Consider the following 17746-nt stretch of genomic DNA (forward strand, 5'->3'; position numbering starts at 1 on the left):
TCCTTTTTCGCACGGTTTCTCAAAACTCAAGTTGCGAGCCCTACCTATTGTCATGGGGCCTGGTGGAAGAGATCGACTGGTCAATAGGTATGACAATAGACTCATCAATCGATTTCTGAATGGGGTGGTATGCTTTCCCACTTCGAAGGGATATAACAGATTTAACCTACTCATGATGAGAATCTGGGTGATGCAGGCCAAATGACATAGGATCCTTTCCCTTTGGGTTGACAACAGGCTGATTAGGTAGGCTCCCATCCCTGCGCCTGCTCAAGGCCTCGACCAACTGTCCCATTTGAGTCTCTAACTTGGCTATCAACTGTGTGTGGGAACAAAGAGTGACCTTAATATCAGAAAAGGCCTCTAACATATTCTATTGAAATGATGCGGTCTATGTAGGCCCCTGCAGAGAAGGCGGACTAAATTAGAGGTGGACCTGTGGAAATATGGGACGCTAGTAACCTTGTGAAAAGTTACTTTGTCTATGCTGTGTCTGGGAGGGTTGATGGGGTGGGTCAAAATTAAGGTGGCTTTGCCATTCCAGGTTATATGTAGGTGCAAAAGGATCATGCACGGGTCTAGCGAAACCTTGGGCAGCCTTCACCTACTCCTAAACGAATTCAGGATATAGCGGTGTTGCCGGACAATCAGAAACAAAGTGTGCAGGGCTAGCGCATAGCTCACACACTTTTCCTACTGGACTTCTCGAAGATGAATTGGATATGAAACGATCTAACTTCCTACTCAACAGGTCAACTTTGGTTTGCAATTCGCACTCGGACCCTACTTCGAAAATCCCAACTTTTCTAGGACCACTAGGCATAGATGTGGTCCTATTGAGCTGTGAAGACAAAGAATGATGCATGACATTTTCACTCAAAGTCTCAAATAAAGTCCACGTCTCATCCTCACTCTTGAGCATAAATGTGCCCCCACGATGAATCAACCATTTGTCTGTCCTTCTCGGTCAGGTCATCATAAAAATATTGCACCAGTTGCCAATGGGGCACCTGGTGGTGGGGGCACTTGCGAAGAAGATCTTTCATCCTCTCTCAAGTTTCGTAAAATTGTTCTCCCTCAATCTGAGAAAAACTGGTTATGGCCTTACGAAACTGATTTGTCTTACTAATTTAGAAGTACTTTTGGAGGAACTTGCGCTGCATTCCTTACTAAGTGGCAATCTGAATTGTATCAAGAGCCTTTAGTCAGTGCTTGTCTTTATCCTTGAGAGAGAACGAAAACAATGTCAACCTCAATGTGTCATCCCCAAAATTATTGATCCGCACTGTGGAACAAATCTTGATAAACTCATCGAGATTATGGCAGGGGTCTTCGTTGCTAAGGCTATAGAAAGATGATAACATTTGGATTACACACGCCTTTATTTCAAGCTGGTTCGCTCCTACATCAGGTCTTGTGATGCAAGAGGCGAAAGTGTACTGATTTAACATGAAATACTCCTTAAGAGGATAAATCAAAGGTTGATCGTCGACCATGGTGATGGGATGATGGGCTCTCCTAACGAGAGACTCGGGATCCTTAATAGGCTCAACAAGCTCCGGGTCAAGCGATCGTCGCCCTTGCATGCATCAACGGAGTAGACCGGTGCATCAAACATCCTAAATTTGGGGTTTCTACCTAACTAACGCTCTAAGCGGCCAAACCACGCAAACTACAAAGCGAGAAAAACAAAAAACAATAATGAAAAGCTAAAAATAAACAAAACACCACACATTTGTACTCAGTAAAGAATTTGCGAAAGGCAAGCAAAGAGCACGGTACCAATCATGCGCAGTCACCTCTAAGGTTGTCTTAATAGGTGGGTTGTGCATGAAAAGTAAATTGGTTTCTATGGTATGCAAACACGTGGTTCTAACCCTAATTACGAAAAGCAAACTAAGCAATCCTAATTAATCAACAGGAATGTAAACTAAATAATCCTAATTAATCAACAGGAATGTAAACTAAACAATCCTAATTAATGAATTGAATTAAACTAGCAACCTAAAATACGAGAACAAACAAAGACAATAAAGTAAATACCCGTATTTCGTCGATCTTCGGCAACAACGCCAAAATTTGATATCGGTTTTGTGAAAACGATTTTAGAAAGATATTTTAATATAAAAACACGTGAAAGCCAGACAAAAAAAAAATAAAACTGGCTCGCACGAGTGGTGGAGTTTGGGTCAATCTCAGAGAACGGGGGATACTTTGTATTCAAACACACAAACTAATATATACTTCATTGCCAAAAATAAAAAAGTACGAGAAAATAAACTACTTATCTATTACATAAATATTACCCTACGCAGAGGATTTAAACTGATTTTATTACAACCCAAGAATTAAATGAAATTCAAATTCCTAATTCTAAAAGAAAAGCAAAAAATGTCTTCTAGGCTCGCACCTCGTGTCGCTTGTCGGATGCACGCCACCACGTATCTCGCTCGCTTATTTTCACTCTACGCTTTATTGTAAAACACAAACACACCAAGTAGAAAGATAAAACAACTAGCACTATGCTAAAAATGTAAATGCGAAAATATGCAAAGTACATGCAACCATAAAATATGCTAAATAAAGATGCAAATGAAATTACGAAACCTAAAATGCAATGATATGAATGCGTAAATGATAAAACAGAATGCGAAATGACATGTCATTAAAATGAAATGCCTAAAATGTGATGTCGTGAAAATAAAAATACCTAAAATGTAATATAGCTGTGAAAAAACAAAATCAGGTGCCGTGAAGCATGAAAATAAACCACAACCGTGAAGTGGATGTGAAATGGGATTTTAATGTAGAGATTAAAGTTGTGAAGATGTAGCTCAGGTGCCAAAAATGAGGCTTTCACGGCAAAAATGGAAGGTCCAGCAAATCCGGTGGATCGAATTTGCTTTCACGACATAGCTTTCGGCAGAGGCAGAGGAATTCTGTATAAGGTGTTGTGAAGATGCATTTCGCGGTGGCTTAGGAATGAGGACAATGCCAGAGGGATGAACTTCCGACAGAGTAGAGGAGATGATTTCAGAACAACATATCAAATCTGCTTTGTCGGTGAACAGGAAATGCTGGTGGTTCAGAGGAGTTTCGGATCATTTGACAACTCTGACAGATGCAATGAACCCGGCAACTCAATGCAAACTTGGCATATGGAATGCCTTTGAAGTGCTTTCATGGCAGGTGATCTCATCGTGAAATCAAAGGATTTCATGGTGAATTTCGGCAGATCAAGATGGATTAATGCATATGCAATTTGATGCTATGCGATGATGCAAATGCTATTGAATCAACACAATGAAGATTTATGTTGAAATACAATTAAACCAAAACACACAGACGATGATCTACAATACAAGCAAATGCAAGAAACTGAAATTGGGAAATGCGGTAAGCAGGAAACCGAAAAAAAAAACATGCAAATGAATGAAGGAAATGCAATGCTAGATCTATGATGCATGACTGAATTGAAAAAAGATATGAATCAACAAAAACAAACAACAAACACAAAATACATGAATCGAGATAGAATGAGAAGGGAAGAAGAAGAAGAAGAGGAAGAAGAAGGAAAGACTTACCACGTTTTGGATTAGGTTGAGGAGAGAATGACCTCTCCTTTGCCGTCGCCGCTTCCGTTGAGAGGAGCCACCGACGAAAGAGGTTGAGAGAAATAGGAGGGAGAAAGAGAGGGCAAGAAGAACCGGTGGAGAGGGGTTGAGAAGAAGAGGGAAAGAGGCTTGGCAATGGAGGACTAGGTTGAGAAAAGAGTGGCCACTTATTTGTATTGACGATGCATGTTGAGGAGAGATCCACCGACGAAAGAAGGGTTGAGAGAAAAAAGAGGGAGAAGAAGAAGGGAGGAGGAGAGCCGGTGGGAGAGAGGGTTTGAGAAGAGAAGGGAATACGTTTTTGCAAAAGAGGACTCCTCTCTCTTTGGCTACGTGGGGTTTAAAAAGAGGAGGCTTAGGTTTATTATTTTTTTACAAAGCACTCAATTAATTTTTAAGAAATTCCAAGCTAATTTTTTTCTCTAAAATGCATATTCCTACTATTTTTAGTATAACTAGCCTAATTAAGAGAAATATGAATGTGCTTCTTTATTTTTTTGAACTTAATCTGATTAAAATCTAAACTACTAAAAAGAAATATAAGCGAAAGAAATTTACGAACTTCTAAAAACACTAAAGCGTGAAATATGACTTAAAAGTCACAATTTTTTGATATTTTCTTTTTTCGCACGGTTTCTTGAAACTAGCAATAAACTTGAGAATTTAATGTGTTTTCCTACTGGATCATGTATAATTTAATATGAATTAAATGCTAAAATGTATGCATGATCATGGATCTTTACTGGATATAGGCAAGTTTAAACCCAAATCGAACTCAGGTATTGGTATTGGGTCTGACTGAACCTACCAAATGCAAAACCATACCTGGGTCCTATAAGAGTAATATAAACCAGACTTGGCTACACCTGGCAAAATACTAAAATTTTATACATTTTACATTACGAAAACGTGGATCTTACTTGGAAAACGATTGGACCGAAGCCTGGCATGAAATTTCACCGACCATGTTTTGGCTCTCTATTCTAATTGGACCTTGGATGTCCGAACCAGATAGTTAATTGAACCCCTTTCTTCGATACCAAACCCAAGGTTCATACGGGTTGGGATTGGGCCATACCCGACCCGTTCATACTGAAACTCGTGTGTCGACGGAGCCTAGAGCTTTGTCTGCCAACGTTCTCTCTCATGCACATAGATAAAAGCAGCCACGTGATGAAATTGAGGTAATTCAAAAATCAAGTAATACTATTCGCCTTCTGCTATTTTGCAAAAGATTTGATATCTCAAGTGAACATGAAAAGGGAGAAGGATATAACGGGGATAACATTTCACACGAATAAACGTGTCAAAGAGAGAAGTATTACCTTTTTTACCGAGTACGTTTCGTTTCTTATGATGTCAATTTGAGGTATACTATAAGATACGAAAGGAATTCTACTGGGTTAGGGTTGCAGATAAAATCTCTCTCTCTCTAAAACCCTAGAATTTCCACCTCCCTCTCTCCTCATTACCTCTCTTGTTTCTCTGACACGCATCTCTCTGCTAAGAAGAAGAAGAGGAAGAGGAAGAGGAAGAGGAAGAGGAAGAGGAAGAGCAATCATGGGGTCGTCTCTTCCTCCCAAGGAATCAAATCTCTTCAAGCTCACTGTGGTAATCTCTCTCTCTCTCTCTCTATATATATATCTATATCCCATCCGATTGTTTTTAGCCAAGCCCGTTGGTCTCGTGCAGCTTGGTTTCTTCGGTTAGGGTTAGGGTTTTGAGTTCTGATTGGTAATAATCTTCCATGAATCAAAATTTTCATTTTGCTTTTTCGTTTTCTTTGTTTCTTACTTACTGAATGCGGGAATGACTTAAATTTGTCGGATTCCATCTGTTTTGGAAGGTGGATTTTCTGTTCAAAAGGGGGTTTTGATTGCTGACGCAGTAGACTTTGAGAATTCAATTGGTTTCAATTCGCTTCGATTGATCAACTTTGGCTATTACTTAGAATTGCTTATTGACTTGCTGAGCTTTCTAGCTTTGAATATCTTAGAATTGGTTCGAGCTTATCCAATGCAATGTGAAGTTTGGGGTTTCGGCACTAAATTCTGTTTCTTGGACCGAAGAACGAATTTGTTTTTTTCCCTGATCGATTCAGATGCATGAATGAAATCATTAAGTGTCCTTTTCTTCTGAATTTTTAACCGAACATGAGTTTATGGCTTATCTAGACGTGCGGTTTCAAAACCTTGGTTTATATAGTTCAATGGGCCTTTTCTCATCTTGAGTGTCTCCTTATATCGGTTTTGAGGTTCTGCAAAAGGTTCAAATGTTGGTGATAGTTGAATGCTGCCACTTATCCAGGAAAACTGAGATATGCTGGGATATTGCAATGTAAAATCACGAAATGTAGGAGTGTGTGTGGATCTATCTGCTTGTTACGAAAAATGGGATGGGGGAGGATATTGTATACTTCCCCGAAATTCATCATCCCAGTAGAGGGTGCCACAGACGCACAATAAATGGTTGATATTATTCATTTTCTTTTCTTTTTGTGTTTTCGAACATCATCAAGTTCCTGCAGATCTGTTTAGAGCATCCGTTATAGCTAGCAAATTGCATTGACCTTTTTTTCTAAGTATACATTTGTCTTGTTCGATTGAAAAACTTATTGAGTGTTGGGTTTGTTCTTTGTTACCTTTCTTTTTACTTTATCTACATTATGTTATGGCATCTCCGAATGCTATTTCTTACTAATCCTCATTTTGCAGAAATCATATGAAACCAAGCAATACAAGAAGGGGCTGAAGGCTGCAGATACTATATTAAAAAAAATTCCAGATCATGGAGGTACTTATGCTGCAACAATTGGATTCTCATTAGATCACTGTGTAACTAGGGATGCACATGAGCCGAGTTCGAGCCTGGGCTGTTGGAACTCGGCTCAGTTCAAAATCACTTTGTCCAAGCTTGGCTCGAGCTTGTAAGGCGTTGTCCGTACTCGGCTTGGTTCTGAGCTGGGAGCCAAGCTTAAACAAGATTTATTAATTTTTTTTTGCGGAGGGATTTGATCCCCTGACCTCCTTAACGTTAACCAAGGGACCTACCATTAAGCCAAAACTTGTATTTTGATTATTATTACTGAAATTTTTTATACATACTAAATATTCTCAGCGAAAAAAGGCGCAAAATGTGGGATTTGAACCCAACACATTCTTAATAGAGACTACCACCCTACCCATTACAGTAACAATGCAGTTCTGATGTTTTTTGCAAAGATATTATATATATGCGGTTTGCAATGAACCGAGCCTTACTGAGCCTGTCGAGCCTTATCGGGCAAGACAGGTCGTTCAAGCTCGGCTCGATAGCTCGTCCGAGCTTCATACACCATTTCAAGCTCGGCTCATTTACGAAGCGGATGAGCCCGAGCCGAGCCCGAGCCAGCTCGGTTCGGTGTGCATCCCTATGTGTAACTTCTCATGCTTACATGGAACTATTGTTACATATGCGTGACCTATGGGATTTGAACCGTGATTGAATATGGTTCAATGGAAGCATTATTATTGTAGTCTAATCAAGATATTGATTGAATGGCTCATAGATGGATGTGTGAAAATGCTGATGAATGTAGATGTTATTGTTTTAACTTAGTGCATCCTGCTATTTGTCTGCGTGCACACTAAAGAGTGATAATAACAGTTTATATTCAACAGGTTAGTAATGGACACATGGTGTGGTTGTATCTGTTTTTATTCTGTTGCATATTTTTACTTGCCTTTTAGTTTAAAAGTTTCATTATCTAATTACTGGTATTGTTCTTTATTTTGTTAATTATTATTATTTGTTTAATGGTGCTCCTGGTCCAACAACATTCTCAAAAAGCACATCTTAGACTAGGGATTCGAGGAGGGTTAAGTTGAAAGGTCAAAATTGTATTTTGTTTCATTTGTTTCCATTGAACAGTTAAGCTGTAGCCCCTGGCAGCAGTATGATTTACCATTTAAACTATAGCATGTGTCTGCGTCTTCTGGAAAAAGCAGCCATTGTCCCAAGTTTATGGTTATGTCTGTGGGTGTTATTTACAGGGCTAAGGAAATTATATATAGTGATTAGTGTCTATGCATCGTTCAAAAAATCTTCTTGTATTGCATACTATACCCGTATCCATGTGACATACCAACAAATATACATGTAAGTTATTTCTTGATTCATCCAAATATTAAGTTTGGTTATTCCACTTGAAAGTGGAACCAAGGGATTTATGTATGAACTATGAACTATAAGGGCACTCATTTGAAGCAGTAATGCAGAATAAGATGTGCTGCGTTTTCTGCTTGGTTATGTGATTCTCTGGTGGACATTGTACTTCCTCTGCATCTTCTGGACATTGATATTTTTTGTCCAATCTTTGGCAACATTGGATGTTAAGAAAAAGTAGAGTAGAAATTTTGGCCTGCCCTTGGGCAGTAATTTGATGTCTGTTGATGTGATTTTGAACTCTTGAATGCGCCTTCAGTCCCACTTCATCAGTTTCTGAGCAATGTGTGATTCTGTAGAGTGCTGCTCGTATGATAACATGAGATGAGATATTCTTATGGGGCTGTTTTCTTTCTGTAGCCGTTAATAGTTTATTTTCTGCATGGGGTATGGATTCTTATTTTTGTTATATGTTTTGCTTCTGTAGAGACCCTATCAATGAAGGGATTAACTTTGAATTGCATGGACCGTAAGACTGAAGCATATGAGCTTGTAAGACGTGGACTTAAGGTATGTGATTCCTTCCTATATGAGTTGTGTATGTTATGGATTTCTTTTCATGTTGTGCTTTCTCTCCTTGGACCTTTTTTTCCTGGTTTTGAACTTTTGATTTGTTTATCATGTGCAGAATGACTTGAAAAGTCATGTTTGCTGGCATGTATATGGTCTTCTTTATCGTTCAGACAGGGAATATAGGGAAGCAATCAAGTGCTACCGTAATGCTTTAAAGATTGACCCAGACAATATTGAGATTTTACGAGACTTATCACTTTTACAGGTTAGAGTATGAAAATTAACAAGTTTAATTTTATATGAAGCATGTGTCCCATTTTTGTTGGTGTAATTTCTTGTTTCCCTTGCATTTGGATAGAATTTTGACTTTTTAACTTATGTTGTCTTGCCTATCTTTTCATTGTTTTGAAAAAAGAAAGGCCGATGCCTAGCGATGTAAACGGGTCAGGTTTGGGCATTACCAAGTCTGACTTAATTGGGTATGGCCTAATCGGGGTCGGTTTCAGATTCAGGTTCAAATGGAATTAGATAAAACCAAACCCAAAACCAACGAGCTTAAAACCCGACATGGGTCAGGTTTTAATCGGGTTTTGTCAGATTCGGGTTTGGGTTTGAATGCAAAACTCAAAACCAAACTCGTATCCGATTATTAATCACTTCAAAAGTTTCCTACCAAACCTGAGTAAACGGGTTTAGTTCGGTTGGGTACCAAACCCAAACCCGTTATGTTCACATCCCTACCGCTAAGTTTTTGTGCACTGTGATGTTTCTATACTCCCGACCAAAGTTACATGGGTGGGGGTGCGGGGGTGTGGCACTTTAAAAAACCTTGGGTACGAGGGTGCGACAGGGCAAAAATGTAAAAAATTATATATATATATATATATATATTATATAATTTTGAAGTTTTAACATTGTCATAATTTAACGGTTAACATTGTCATAATATCATTCATCATGCATGCAATATATCAAATTAACAATTCTATAATTTTATTCTACATCACAAAAACTAACACCGCAATTAAATCAACCTAAATATCAATCAAATAAGTAAAGCATAAAAGAATTAAATTACATACCAAAAAGTATATCCTAAAATGTATATGACGATGAAGTAATGGATCTTAATAATTTTTTTCTTCATCATCAAATGCATCATTAGAAGGAAAACTGGGCTCTGATCCATGTTTGTTATGTTGAAATCATGCTCTTTCTCGAAGTCACACTCTTCTGGGTTTACATCCCAAAATTTGGATGTTCATTGTCTGCGTCAGGGTTACCGGAAGCGCCTAGCTAAAAGGGGAAGTGCGCTTCCCCGAAGCGCACTTCGGAAGCGCGAAACGCCGCGCTTCCAAAGCGTGGGGGGGAAGCGTCCCCCTTTTTTGGGAAGCGCGTTTCCCTTTAATGGGGGACGCACTTCCCTTTAATGGGAAGCGCGCTTCCCATCACGCTTCCCCCACGCTTCCCCCACACTTCCCCTGTTTTTTTCATTTTTTTTGTATTTTTTATTTTTATTTTTTTCGCTTCCCCCTCGCTTCCGAGACGCTTCCTAGGTCGCTTCCGAGACGCTTTCTAGGTCGCTTCCGAGACACTTCCCGAATCGGTCCTAAGTGGTCCCACGCTTCCCCGCTTCCTAAAATTTTGAAAGTGCCTCGCTTCCTGCTCCCGCTTCCCGTATCGCTTCCCGCTCCCGCTTCCTCAACTGGCAACCATGGTCTGCGCTACAAGCCCAATTTGAAAATGTTAAATACAATACAAGTATATTTAAATGAAAAACTAATAAATAATCAAATAATTAAGAGAGCAAATTAGTATCTGTATTCTTCATTGGTTCGCAAAAGTAGTTGAAGATTTGAATGAACATATACTAAATCCTCTGCACGCTTGTTGGTGAGTTTGTTTCTCTTCATGTTGTGGATTTGAGAATATGTGCTCCAATTTCTTTCACAACAAGATGAACTAGCAGGCTGCGATAACAATCTTAATCCAAGACGTTGGAGAAGAGGTGTTTCTGATCCAAATGTTGACCACCATGTGATAGGATCTATATTATCCTCCTCTCTCGCGAGTAATGCCGGTCCATATAATCTTAAAGATGAAATTTTTTTAAACTCTTGTGTGACTTGATTTAGAAGATATGCTTTTGAAAAAAGTCTTGTCATACACATATTTCTATGTCTTGATAGCTCTAGGTCTAAATTTGGAGGGACACGACCAATACTACCTGCCTGCCACTTTTTTGCATAATATTTTGGATTAAGAGAATGTGCCATGCAATACAAAGAAGTGTTGCTCTTATCCCATCTTTTGACTAAAATTGAATGAATATGGTTAAAAAATTCTGAATCATCCAATATAGGATTTTTTTCTTCATGCTTGAAAACTATAACTTCTATTTTTTCAATCATATTATCCCACATTTCATAAGCTCTGTGAAGCATGAGCTCATCCTTATCAACTTCTCTCAAAATTTTTCAAGTAGGTTGCGTAAATTGAAGAAAGTATACCACTCCGTCCCAAAGCTCATCATCAACAGTGAATTTCTTAATTTCTTGAGCCTTGATATCATCATCAGCAAGATAGAATGTCCAATTCTCACCAGTCACCATGCTAACCAAAGCATTCTTCACTTTTTTAATACTCTTCACCATCACAATGATGGACGCAAAACGTGTTTCGGCGACCTTCAACAATTTCAGGTCAGAATGCTTATTAAATATAGCATTATCACGATGGTGGTTAACAACAAAATTTCTAATGCTTTTGATATTTCTTTTTAAATATTCAATCCATGAACATAAAACATATGCTTGTGAATTTTCTTCTTCTTTGGGGTTGCAAATGCTCTTTAGAGCCAGATTTAAGCTGTGTGCTACACAGGGAGTCCAAAAAATATGAGGGTACTCACTCTCCAAACTCAACGTTGTACTTTTACAAACTAGAGCGTTGTTTGTAATGATTTGTACTACTTTCTGATCACCCACTTCTTTTATGACTTCTATAAACAACCTCTTCAAATACTTTGTATTTTTATATTCCCCATATGCATCAAATACTTTCAAGAATACTGGGTCACTAAGCGAACAAACAATGAAATTGATCAGTGGACTCCTTTGAATATCCGTCCATCCATCCATCAGAAACAATAAAAATTTCATTTTGCTCCCATGAATATTTTTTAATCTCCAGCAACCTCTCCACATTTGCCTTCTCTTATGCAAGAAGTGTGGTTCGTAGTTTTTCTAAGCTTTGAGGCACATAGTCACTCAAATTACAATTTGCCAAAGATGTTACTAAATCCTTCCAATAAGGATTTCTAGCCACATTAAATGAGAGTGAACTAGAATAAAAATACCTCCCTACTTTTCTATCCATATCCTTCCTTCCATATGTATTGAATGTTGCTTGAATCGTTCCTCTACCTCTTGCATTGATTTTTTTTCCAGCATCTTTTTGGTGGCTTCCAAATGGCACACTAATTGCACAAGCATCACTCATTGTTCTTGTATTTTCTTGTATTGTCTTCACATTACCTCATCAACTTTTCTGCATCTTGAAATGCCATGTCTTGGTATCTTCAACAAATGAGCCTTCATTCTTGTGTAAGACCCAACAAAATCTCTTTCACAGAGCTTATATCAAAATCTCTTGTTTCCACCACCTCCTTCTCCTGTTTTTGCAAGCTTATTTACATGTACCTATAGTGGCCCTACATTATTACTCCTACTACAACTATCAACAGAACTCAAGATTTTCCTTTATCCGTCATTTTTTGTCCTAAAAACACAAAAGAATTATATTAAAATCAATTATGCACATAATCAAGATTCAAGATTTATAATATTGAGTGCAAAGTCAATAACATATACAATAAGTTTAAAAAATATAGTAGTAATACTTATAAATAAATACCGAAAGATACGTAGTCGAAGCGGACCCAAACCCAACTAGAATGACAAACAAAAGGCCAAGGGTGAGCTCGGTTGTCAAACTGAGCCCGACCCTGGCTTGCAAAAGAAGGCCGAGGGGTGCGCTCGGTCAGTCAGGTTGAGCCTAGCTCCCAGCTTACAAAGGAGGGTTGAGGGGTAGGCTCAGCCTGTTAGTCTGAGCCCAGCTCCTGGCTCGTCCAAGGAAAACGAGGAGGGTGGGAAGGGTTGGGGCCTCGCCCCACCCTTGACTGTCGGAAAAACAGGGCGCAGAGAGGAGCTCACCCTCCCTCCCCTCTGGGAAAACAGGGAAGCAGGGAGGGACTCAGCCCCTCCCTTGAAATCAGAGGGAGCAAGGAGGGTGGGCTCGGTTGTCAGACCAAGCCCCACCTTGGTTTGCAAAAGAAGGCTGAGGGGTGCGCTCAGTCAGTCAGGTTGAGCCCAGCTCCCAGCTCACAAAGGAGGGTTGAGGGGTAGGCTCGGTCTGTTAGTCCGAGCCCAACTCCCAGCCCGTTTAGGGAAAACGAGGAGAGGGGGGGGGGAAGGATTGGGGCCTCGCCCACCCCTGACTGTCGGAAAAACAGGGACCAGGGAGGAGCTCACCCTCCCTCCCCTCTGCGAAAACAGGGAAGTAGGGAGGGACTCAGCCCCTCCCCTAAAATCAGAGGGAGCAGGGAGGGGGGCTCGACCCCTCACCTGAAATTAGAGGGCGACCCCCCTGTCGGATAACATGAGGGAGGGGCAAAGGCCCCTGCCAATAGGTTACAGACAGGCGGCAGGGGGGTCTCCCTTGTCGGACTGCCGAAAAATCAAGGGGCAGGGGCAAAAAGCCCCACCGATAGGTCAAATACAGGCGGCGGGGGGTGTCGTCCCCTGCCGGCCTGTCATAAATAGAAGCTCAAAAGAAGAAGGAAGGGGACGAGGGAGAGGTTACCTGAGAGGAGCGTGGCCGTCGTTGGGGTTGCGGGTGGGGTTGACGCCGACGATCGTCGGAGGTCTGCGACGAAAGAGAGGAGGAGGTGGCGTCGGGCTCCCCCGAGAGATGTCGGGAGGAGAGGAGGCGAGCGAGAGAGCAGAGGAGCGCGTGAGAGGAGAGGATTAGGGCAAAAAAAATTGCCCTAATCCTCTCTTCGCAGCCCATTTCATCGGGCAATTTTTTTTAAGTCAAAAAATTAGACCAAAATACCAAAATGACCCTGGATGCGTTGATTGGACCCAGGGCCGGGTTGACCGCACCGGGTGCCGCACCTGCACGTGCACCCGCGTCGCGTCGACGCGGGTTGGCACCTGGTTTGCCGAATCCCGGTGACTTAGACTTGGACATGTTGCATATGGTGCCCAAACATATCTTTAAGTGTTAATTAGTTTTTGAACTTCCATCAATTTGATCTTTTAAATAGTGTGCAGTTCAACGAGTCATTGTAATGTCTCTTACTTTCTAATTGTTGGTTATGATACAAGTTGATTTTTTTTTTGGAAGTTATATTTTTATTAAAGGAGATGAAAGAAATGGCCACAAGATGTCACCCAATACAAAGATAAGTCAACATTAATAGAGCCAATCCAGGAAAGTTCAGAACACGACCATTTTTTGGAAGTACAGGCCAAAATAATCTGTTTGATTGATACAGTTAAAGTGGGTTTGGATCGTTTCACTGGAGGCTGTTTCGTGGTGACCACTTGTCACCTGTACTACCTTACCTTCCCTTCTTAATGAAAGTTTTCTTTCCCTGGAAAGAAAAATCTGTTGTTCCTTTTGCATAATGTGAACCTTCATTTCTGGAATAAACCACATACAGACGTCCATTTGTCGATTTCCTCGTCTGAATTGGTCCCAGAAGAAGCAACCAAATGCACAAAGAAGGGGAGGGTGATGTCCGGCCAAGCAAGGTAAAAAACCGTCTAGAAGTATGGACAAAACCAAAGAAGATGAATCAAGGTTGTAAGTAGCATATCATTAGCCGTATCGGTCGAGCCCAAAGTTAGATACATATCGTAAAAAATCATAAATTTTTAATATTTTTTTTCAAAAAATCCAAAAAATCAAGAAAAATTAACAAAAATTCTAAAAAAAATCACAACACATGGATATAATGAATTACACAAAATACAACCATAAAATCACATATGAAGCTTTAATGTCTATGTGAGTTGCATAAGACATCATCAAACATCAACTAATATATATAATATTGCATGCATATCTCACAAGAACAATGCCGTATCGGTCGAGCCCAAAGTTAGATACATATCGTAAAAAAACATAAATTTTTAATATTTTTTTTCAAAAAATCCAAAAAATCAAGAAAAATTAACAAAAATTCTAAAAAAAATCACAACACATGGATATAATGAATTACACAAAATACAACCATAAAATCACATATGAAGCTTTAATGTCTATGTGAGTTGCATAAGACATCATCAAACATCAACTAATATATATATTATTGCATGTATATCTCACAAGAACAATACAAAATATTAAATATACGTGGGTTCTTCGTCATCTACCTCCTATGCTCTTTTCACGTTGATCCATTGAATGTTTTTTTTATTCAAAATGCATGATTCTTCTTCAACCCATGCATCCAATACATCAAATGTTCCAAACTGATGAGATCAAATTGCTCTTTGTGCTTCCTTGATGATAACTTTTCATTTGCTTAAAAAGATGACATGAAAAAAATTAAAATTACTTGGGTTTTGTATGATATACTTTTTTTTTAAATAAATACATGAAAAGACAAATAAACTTTATAATTTTATATACATTTGCCTCAATCGTAAGTTATAGCGAACGTAAATGAGGTCATTGAGCCTTTTATGCTCCATTTTTTTTGTATGACTTTGCTTAAAGATGCTTCAGTTTATCTCACATCCACTTACACTATATGTTTGGCTAATAATGCGAATGACAAAAACTCTTAAATTTGAAACATCACTTCCAAACCTGGTCCATCACATGTTTAAAAGAAACAAGAAAATAAGAAATCAATAAGACAATAATAGATATAATCATACAAAACATTATAACTAAATAAAATTATAAAATTAAAATTGAAATAGACAAAATAAATTACCTGGATGCATCGTGGCACAATTTCACACTATTTCAAGTCTCTCCATATCATACAATGTATTATCATAATTTTTTATTTCTTTATGAATTTGACGTTGAATGCCATAATCAAATAAATACCTTTTGATGCAATTCAAAAGTTCTTTGTTGACTTTCGTGTTCATTTTAAGTGTAAGGGAGTATCTAAATGCATGATTTAAATAATATGCTGAAGTTGCCCAATCCATCTATGATCAATAATGTTCCATATAGGCATGTAAATTTTTTTCTTTTTTTTCAAATTATCTCCAATGACCTCTTTTGCGTTATTCATGGCCTTATAGAGATAACCCATATCTTGTCTCTGTCTTCAGTGTCAACCAATCAAAGCACCTTCACCAAAGGTACAGTGATTCTCAACAACTTCACACATAAATCCTAGAATTCACTTCTAAATATAATATCTACAATTTCTTTTCACTTTCTTTTTTGTGCATGGGGATATGCATTCCATTCATCTGATGAAAACATTTTTTAGTGCAGTTCTATTCTTTACTAGAATTTGCATTGTCAAAAAATTTGTAGCAAATCTACTAACTGCACTACGGATTAACTCAACACCACTAGTGTATTTTTTCATTATGCTCAAAATCCATGTATGATCGTAAATAAATTTAGCTATTTCTTGGCAGTATTCAACTGTGTCCTTAAGCATGAGGTCTATGCAATGGACAACACACGGGGTTCAAAAGAATGGTCCATAATTTTCTGTCAAATAATAAATTGGACAGTATTTTGAGGAACCTCTTCCGCAACCTGATTAAATACTTTGAGCAATACATCTGCTATCTTGGGCATATATGATGGATCAATTGACTTAATAAACATTCTTCTTTTGAGGCAATAAACAAGAAAATTTATCAAGGTCCTTGACTTTTTGATTGTGCATCCATATGTAATGATGCTATTATAATGAAACCTCAAGTGTACAAGAGAAATGCCACAAAAGGCTATGAAGAGTGCACACTCACACAAATGCAAAACCACTAATGGGCAAGATACAAAGAGCCAACTAAGGGCTTAAGCACAAGATCACAACACAAAAACATAGAAATAAATAATATGTTTATTAAGAGAGTGCTCAAAAGCATTAGAGGGAAGAGGGTCTAATGCTCTCTATTTATGCACAAAGAGCTACCAAGGGGGAGCTTCCACAGAGCTGTTGGGGTTATATTTATGACCGTTGGGGAGAATCCCAATAGCTCCATGGGATCCCCAAAAGGTCTTGCAAAAAAGAATAAAGAAAAAAAGAAAATAAACAAAAGGAAAATTATAATATAGTCCTTAGTGGACTATTCTAATTACATATTTTAAAAAGACCAAAATACCTTTATAGGTTGCGACTAATTACAAAAGTATACATATATATATACAATATATATATACACACACATTTTAACACCGTCCCTTAAACTTATGGTGAGATCGTCGAAAGTTTGTTGAGGAGAAAAAAAATCGAGGTGCAGGAAGAACTTTGATAAAAAGTTTTGCAAGCTAGTACTCCGTGGTGATGTACGACAACTCAATAATTTCTTTTAGATACTCATCACCTATGTCATAGGGACTCAGCAAAAGGGCTCTCACACCCGCATCGACGCAACGCTGGTGCAGCTGCACTCAGTGCGGCAAACACGTCAGAGAGAGAGAGAGAGAGAGAGAGAGAGAGAGAGAGAGAGAGAGAGAGAGAGAGAGGGTTGTCGTCATCCTCCTTCATCTCACTCTCCTTTTATTCTGCTTCCTCCTCCTCTCCTGCTCCCTTTTGCTCCTCTTGTTTCGCCTCCTCCTCCTCTTCTGCTCCCTTTTTTCCGCCCCCTCCTCCATCTCCTCCTCTGTTGCCTACACATCGAGTCTCTCTCTCTCTCTCTCTCCTCTTTTTCCCTTTTTCTTATTTTTTATAGATTTACAACACCTGATGCAAGCAAGTATCATATGTTAATTGGGTCAAACTCAGGTGTCAGGTTTGATTGACCCGGATCTGTTTAGACCCAAGTTTGATTCAGACTTGGGTCAAACCGTCAAAGCAACCCAGATCTGAATTGGACCTGGACCTATTTTGACCCAAGTCAAACTTAGTCTTGCGTCAAAGCAGACCTAGGTTTGAATTGGACTTGGGTCTATTGGGTTTGCTTTGACTTAGTCGAATTCAAACATGGGTAAAAGTAAACCCAGGTTTGAATAAGTTTTGTTATACATAGCCAGCTCTGTCCGAGATTTTATATATATATATATACACACACACACACACACACTCCCGCACCCCGCACAAAGCAGAACTAGGTTTGAATTGGACCTGGGTCTGTTGGGTTTGCTTTGACTTAATCAGATTCAGACTTGGGTCAACGTAAACCCAGGTTTGAATCAGTTTG

At 39.0% G+C, this 17746-nt stretch overlaps 1 protein-coding gene across 4 annotated transcripts in view; it reads left to right on the top strand.

Annotated features, from left to right (window-relative positions):
• Positions 1-5014: 5014 nt before the first annotated feature.
• Positions 5015-17746, top strand: part of LOC149830013 (N-terminal acetyltransferase A complex auxiliary subunit NAA15-like) — a 91733-nt gene continuing 79001 nt past the window's right edge. For all 4 annotated transcript variants that reach the window (XM_090015681.1, XM_090015680.1, XM_090015682.1 and 1 more), the window contains exons 1-4: positions 5015-5225; positions 6329-6407; positions 8245-8327; positions 8446-8595. In XM_090015681.1, the coding sequence (XP_089871807.1) occupies positions 5175-5225; positions 6329-6407; positions 8245-8327; positions 8446-8595 (363 nt within the window). In that variant the 5' untranslated portion in view covers positions 5015-5174. The remainder of the gene's footprint in view (positions 5226-6328; positions 6408-8244; positions 8328-8445; positions 8596-17746) is intronic.

This window comes from Nuphar pumila, chromosome 8 (assembly GCF_984573655.1).
Source record: "Nuphar pumila chromosome 8, dmNupPumi1.hap1.1, whole genome shotgun sequence".
Classification (NCBI taxonomy): Eukaryota; Viridiplantae; Streptophyta; class Magnoliopsida; order Nymphaeales; family Nymphaeaceae; genus Nuphar; species Nuphar pumila.